This window comes from Triticum dicoccoides, chromosome 1B, assembly GCF_002162155.2.
Source record: "Triticum dicoccoides isolate Atlit2015 ecotype Zavitan chromosome 1B, WEW_v2.0, whole genome shotgun sequence".
Lineage (NCBI taxonomy): Eukaryota > Viridiplantae > Streptophyta > Magnoliopsida > Poales > Poaceae > Triticum > Triticum dicoccoides.
Window position 1 is genome coordinate 689948648 of NC_041381.1, and position 7142 is coordinate 689955789.

Sequence of the window (7142 nt, forward strand, 5' to 3'; positions counted from 1 at the left end):
CTTGTGCAGCCTCTATTTTGACTTCAAATCAATTATTTTCTAGTCATATAAAAGAGATTGTCTATCTACAACAGTAACAAAGAATAGCAGTGGTGTAGCTGGCGGTGGCTCCCTATCGTGAATGGCAGAGTGTTGAGTTTGAATCCTGATGCCATGTAATACTTTTTGTATCGATTGTGGGTCAGGTTGCATGCAGAGTTAACGAAGAGTAAACGGCAACGGACGGAAATGTATTAAAATGTACCGAAAACACAAGTTGTAGGGTTAATTTGTATCATTTTTCAAGTTTATGTATGAAACTGTACATCCAGTGCAAGTTTATGTATCAAAAGTGTAATTAACTCTTTGGATATTTCAATATGGACTATATACGAACTAAATAAGTGAAAAATCACACTAAAACATGTCTATATACTTCCGATTCTGAAAAAAGTTAGAACATCTTATATTTGTGAACACATGGAGTATTATATATATAGATAATGTTTTCTATAAACTTGGTCAAACTTTGTTATGTTTGACTTGCACAAAATCATTGTGCTATATTATATGGGACAGAGGGAGAATTGTATTAATTTTTCCAACCTAAATACTTCAACACTGAAGCCCATAGAAATAGAAGATTAGGTTTTAGCCCAGCATCATATAGTTTATACTTCAGCTCAAAGCCTAACTCAGCGTGTACACCGATGTCTACACCCCATAAATACTACATTCAACGTCTAAACAAATGGCAAAACTTCCATTAAAAAATTCTGAAGTTGTTCCTCTGCTTCATCAACGGTGCTATGGGTTAAGTTGAGGGGGCCATTGTCCCCACCTATAAATCAATTTCTGGAGAACTGTTTTTACTGAAGGGCTTAAATGAGATAGGATTCCATGGTAGTCTCTCACTCCCTCCAACTCAATCAATATCGAGAACATGTTTGGCCTTTGGCCCTTAAATAGAAATATTTGGCTGGCCCTTGCAATTATGATGTGGGGTATCTGTGCGGTGCAACGTCTTTCTTCTTGCCATGCGTGTTTGATATCTGTTGTGTTCTCGGTTGGTTGTCGACCATGTGAGCCTCTTATCTGTGTTGATTGGCTGCAAAGAGATGCTACAATTACCTTCACACAATTATCTAAAGAGCGTGGTTGGTTGTTTATTGTTTTATTTTCTAATTTGTTGTTGGAACACTCCAGCCACTACGGCTGTAGATTATGGCAAGAGATCGACCCCTGCTACCCTTCGTACATCTGAAGTGCTCTCTGGGAACTAAAAAGTACTCCCTCTGTCCCAAAATATAAAAACATTTTTATTTGTAGCAAAATGTCAAAAACGTTCTTATATTTTAGGACAGAGGGAGTAGAAAGCATCACCCCTTGAGGAGTTGTGTTGCTCTTTTGGGTGTTCCCTCAAGTTTTTCACTAGCTTTTGTACTCTGTTTTGCCGAGGCAGTGTTGATGCTTGCCTTCACGTGCTTGTAATGGATGGTTTGCAATACTGTGATCTTGTTGGTAATATAAATGGGGATGGGGATGGTTTGTAATATCAGGCCTTATCAGCAAGAATTTGGTGCAAGTCCAGCCATAAAGCACCCCATGACATCTTAAAATGAAACCACAACATTAGAAAAGAGCGAACTGCTTGAGATGCATTGCTGATGGTTACCAGTATGTGTCTGATGAGTTCAGAATGCATGGAATGCCATCGTCTTGCAACAGATATATGTGTCCATCCTCACGGAGGTGACCTCTCAGGTTGTTAGGAAATTTACCATTGTTGTTATCCATTCTGAATGATTGATTAGAAATGCACGTCTTTTTTTTCTTCATAATGCGTGAAGATGTGTAGTAAGGATTAACCATGAAATGATATGCACTGAATGGAGCAACAGAGGAAAACAAGCTTTTTTAGGCTATATATAAAAGCATCAACATTCAGCTCGACAGAAAAACAAAAACAACACAATGTTGCCGTGTTCCAGCCACAAGGAAATCAGAGGAGGTTCTTGGAGCAGTAACTATCTGCATGTAGAATTTGCTGCAAGTACAACCATATGGCACCGCATGACGTCCCAAAAAAAAAGTATACAACATTCAACAAAGGACAGAGTGCCATGTAACTTTCTATGTATGCTAACGGTTAGTATTGTTCAGCAGCACCAGACGTTACTCCGGAATGATCCGGCAAAACTGACTCCCCCATGAAATTCCACACGATTTTCATAGAACGTTGTGGGTCACCAGGCTTCCAACCTTTGATTCAACCCACCAGCACACTCTTTTAAGTCTACAACAAACATATCCTGCATGTTAAACTAGGGGAAGCCACGCCTTCCGTATGTATAATAACTAAAAAAACGTCAAACATCGGGTGCTCAAGGCCTTGGACATTTTCTTCCCCAGGTACCGCGCGGCGACCATGCCGCCAGCGGCGAGCAGCCCGCAAGCTGCTTGCCGTGCGCTCGAAACCATTACGCGGCGCCTAAGAGCCGTGCGGACGGATGCCGCTGCCACCTCTTTCGATGGAACCAACGTGCGGGTCGGTATGTGAGTCGGTATTTCTAGGGAGAAAACCAATCATTAGGATTGTGTTGCAGGAATCGGCAGCACGAATATGAATGGATCTGGGCGGAAAACATCAGTACCTGTGCTATTCGATGTGAATCTTCCCTGCAGTCTCCTTTGGATCATACGCGGGAGAGAAGAAAACAGTTCGTTCGTTGCAGATACACCACAGTCCTGCAAATATATCTTTGATTATCAACATGTTCAAGAGACGCACATAAGCACATTTGCATGCACACACGTGATGTTTTGTTTGTGATCTATGCCGGTTCATACCAAGTACACACAAAGATTAAAAGTTTCGAACCATCTGTAGCAAGTATTCTCATTGTTTGCCCTAGTGCTGATTGTTTGTGATTGATGCCATTTTCTACCGAGTACAGACAATTATACAACCAGTAGTTCCCTTGATCAGTTAATACTGCCCCGTCTGTCCTAGAGCCATTTGTTTAAGTGGTACCTTAAACCATGTTTGAACCGATAATTTATTTATTTTTAGCCTATAGTGCCACTACTGATTTACCTTCCTTGTTTGTTAATATATTTGTAAGTGTCTGCATATTTTAAGAAAATATAATTTTGTGGTTGATGCATTTAGCATATAATAAGTACAGTATGATGAAAAACTCTAGTCAGCAGGGCATTTTTCAAATCGCATTTATAGAAGTCGGTATTAGATAGCAGTATATGGCATCATTGGAACTACACAACTCTCGAGATTGAATGACTTCTAAGTACCGTGTAGTTGGCATGTCCATAGATTCTTTACCCTGTTGTTTTGGTTAGGCCTGGCTCTCAATTGTAGTGTTGTGCTTATGAATTTTGACAGCGGTGAACCTTGCGGACAATTTCCAGTTTGTTGAGGTGTAGACTTGATAGAGCTAATCTTATTTGTGTGTTCCAGGGGACTACAAGGCCAACAGTTCAGAATACATTGAATGTTATCGTCTTACAACAGATATATGCAAAGCATGTGCGTGGATAACGAGGTACCCAATCAGCAACTCTAACTACGTGATGTTGCTATCATCAAGGTTTATCAAACATCTTAGTAGGCTATCAATGATGCATTTGACAGTGCATGTGTGAGGAAAAAGAAATAAAACCTGCTTGAAAGCCTTTTGTTGTCTGTAATCTGACATCTTCAGTATCCCTTCAGAAATATACTCATGTATCAGGGGTCTGTACATCGATTGAAATGGCTGGAAACTACCGTCCACAATCTTCTTGACCTGAATTACAGCAGAGTCCACATAAGCACCAAATCATAAGCAGAATTATAGAGGTCTGAGTTGGTGGCCGTTGGTTCATCCTCACTGAGATCACCTCTCAAATTATTAGGAAGTACACCGTATAACATAGTTGTTGTCCATCCTGAATGGTTGGTTCAATTGACAAATATTTCGAGATAATATTTTTATCTTGAACAAAGTTAGAGACTATGATGACACAAGCATTTAAACAACAGATACAATATAAACAAGTACTGTGATAACTAAGTGCAAACGCACGAGAATTTCGTTAGTCATAAACAGAAGTTCAATTAACATATTTTACTATCTTAAGTGGATAGTTATCATACTAGTGAGTATGGTGCAGTAAAGGCACCATACGCATGTGCCATAGACACACTTGGAACAATGGAGCCACAAAGGTACATACATAATGTGCCCTATGCTATAACAGATTCTGTTGTGGTTCAGTTTGCAAAAGATATAGCATGCATGCCATTTTCACATTTCAAAGTACATAGTGTGAGCTGGCTTTTGTACACGCCAACTAGCAGGATCACCATTCTAAACTGAATTTTAAATAACTTGAGGGCCTATACAAAGGCCGACATGCGTTTTCATTACCTTATATTTGTCTTCGGCAAATAACATCCTTATGTCACCCATATAAGATAGGCTGCAAATTTTTGCGTATAGGTCATACTGCACAAAAAGGGGTCAAGAAAAGAAAGATCAAAACAAATACAGAAGTAACCAAATAATTCATGGTAGTAAACATCAAACCGAAGTTGACACCAAACCTCAGTGAATTCTTCTGGCAAAAGAAGCAGAGAAGCTGCAGCTGCCATTTTCAGATTAACTGTGTTAACTTTCCTTATATCCCAGTTATCGACAAGAACACGAACCTGTATAAACAAAACAGCAAAAAGATACTCAGATAGTTAAATTTCTAACAGGAAACATATGTCAAACGATATAGAGGAAGTGAAGTTGCATCACGATTCACAAGTAAACTGAAGTAGTCACAGTGAAAGTATCCAGACCAGGCAAACAGAGAGTTATGGCATAATCGTAGATATACTGAATCATGTTCCGGTGGCAAACAAGAAGAGGATATACGTACAGGTTTCTGCAGTCGGCCACTTAGGTAGAACTGGTCCCAGGTCAAGATATCCGTCGCCAGGTCCTTCATCGCTACGACCCCATACTTGATCCTCTACATCCACAAAGCAACAACTTGTCACTCGGAGCTCAATGCACATTCACATTAACCAAAATACACCGCAATACAATCAAACACGATACGCGTGAAGGTAATCGGTTACCTTGTCTCCCCACTCGACAAAGGGATTAAAGTACACCCCGACACCGACACGATCTGCGAGCCAAGTGACCTGAGGTTCCAGTTGACCACCACCAAGAAGCAACCAATGGAACAGTTAGCAAGCCGGCCAATTAACCAGGTCACCAAGCAAATGATATGTTTGAGGATGAATGGGAGCGTACGTACGGATTCGGGGCCACGGCGTGCCATCCAGCTAGAGTAATGCGTGGGGTTCCTCGCCAAGTTCTGCAACCCAACCATGTCAAATAAAACAGAGGGAGGTGCAGTTTGACGGGCAGGATAAGCTACAGAGAAGAGCGTGATGCGGAAAGGAAGGGACTTTGCCGTCCGGGTGTACCTCGGAGTGCCACTGGAGGGGGTCGGCGACGCCGAGGATGTAGTCGACCATGGAGGTGGCGTCGGGGCGGGCGTGGGTGAGGGTGGAGCCGTACGCGCAGCAGAAGTCCACCGGCGGGAGGAGGTCGCGGAGCGGGCCGGCCAGGTCCAGACCCCTTCCGGCCGCCGCCGCCTCCATCTGGCCGCGCCGGGCTGCACAGAGGAGGTGCCGGAGCAGATGGGCGGGCGGGCGGGCGGTGGAGGCCGGCGTCGATTTCGGAGCAGAGGGGCGGAAGGGCGGAAGATCTGGGCAGGGGGGAAACGGCGCGCCGTCGGGCGGCTAACCGCGCGGGGGAACAACGGCGGCGCGTTTCAGCGGAACTCGTGTGCGTGCGTGCGTTCAGGTGCGCGCTATGAAAGAGCGAGTTTTTCTTTCTGGTTTACGTCCCGTTCATAAAGGCAACATATCTTGTGAATCCGTCCCGTATACTGTATCCGTGTGCCCGTCCCTTTGCTCTCAGCCCCACGATCGAAATCGTGCGTCTTAACAGATTTTGCACTAGTAATCTTACACCAATCCATGACTGCAAATGCACATGTCCGAGGGAGGATTTGGTACACCAAAAAAAGAACACAAACATACCTCTCTCTCTCTGTAAGTTCGGTTTTCACTAACAACTGAAACTATTTAATTCAATGAGCTATGCATGAATGTGTGTATCATGGTTTGTTCTTTACATTGCAGTGTTTGTCTTTTACACCTGAATGTGATGAGCATTTGAAGCCTAACGTAGGTATGGCATTAGAGGGGCTCGAGGCCGTGGAGAAGTTCTACACGGCATATGCGCATCAATCGGGCTTTGGAGTCTGTATCGGATAGTAGAAGAAGACTGACAATAAGATGGTCCGGACTAAGCGCTTTATGTGTGATAAGAAAGGATTCAAGTCAAAGATACTAAGGAGACTGGTGCCCCCCTTGAGGAAAAGGCGTAAGTAGACATACACACGATGCGGTTGTGATGCCCATATCTTTGTTAGCCTTTATGGGGATAACACCTACAAGATAGACTCATGGGTCGAGCACCATGTCCTTGGTCTTGTATCACCTAATAAGCTTCATTTGATCAGATCGGATCGTAGGGTTAGTGAGATGGCAAAGGATACTCTATATACTCCCTCCGTCCGAAAATACTCGTCGGAGGAATGGATGTATCTAGATATATTTTAGTTTTAGATACATTCATTTTTATGCATCTCTTCGACAAGTATTTCCGGACGGAGGGAGTACATGTCATGAGGCAAGCATTGGAACCTCCCATGCATACAGGCTACTACAAGTTAGTGGGGGTGGGATTCTGAATGTTGGGTGCAAGAAGAGGAACTTGCAGAATTACTGCCGCGGACTCCGGTATAGAATCAGAGATGCAGATGCTCAAATGTTTGTGGCCCAACTAGCTAGAAAGCAGGAAGTGAATTCAGCATTTTTCTATGATTTTGATGTGGATGATGAGGGGAAGTTGATGCATGTGTTCTGGGCCCATGCCACAAGTAGGAAGAACTATAGTCACTTTGGTGATGTGCTATCCTTTGATTCTACATACACCACTAATTAGTACAACATGATATTTGCACCATTTACAGAGGTCAGTCATCACTTACAAAAGTGTATTTTTTTGGTGTCGGATTCTTAGCAGATG

The 7142-nt window shown here is 42.9% G+C and overlaps 1 protein-coding gene across 1 annotated transcript; it reads right to left on the reverse strand.

The window, feature by feature from the left end:
* Positions 1-1912: 1912 nt before the first annotated feature.
* Positions 1913-5853, reverse strand: LOC119312800 (phosphatidate cytidylyltransferase, mitochondrial-like). The gene is made up of 9 exons (XM_037588568.1): positions 5468-5853; positions 5296-5355; positions 5111-5179; positions 4909-5001; positions 4586-4690; positions 4410-4487; positions 3660-3785; positions 2634-2727; positions 1913-2549 (listed from the first exon to the last, which is right to left on the reverse strand). The coding sequence occupies exons 1-9, from the start codon at positions 5642-5644 to the stop codon at positions 2338-2340; spliced, it is 1014 nt and encodes a 337-aa protein (XP_037444465.1). The 5' UTR covers positions 5645-5853; the 3' UTR covers positions 1913-2337.
* Between the last annotated feature and the right edge of the window lie 1289 nt (positions 5854-7142).

Bases quoted from the DNA above. Each gene is read 5' to 3' on its own strand.
- LOC119312800 (XM_037588568.1), bottom strand. From the start codon at position 5,644: ATGGAGGCGGCGGCGGCCGGAAGGGGTCTGGACCTGGCCGGCCCGCTC. The intron at 2,728-3,659 runs GTTTTATTTCTT...ATATATTTGCAG, and splicing joins AACAAAAGGCTTTCAAGCAG to GACTGTGGTGTATCTGCAAC. The intron at 2,550-2,633 runs GTACTGATGTTT...TTTTCTCCCTAG, and splicing joins ATTCACATCGAATAGCACAG to AAATACCGACTCACATACCG.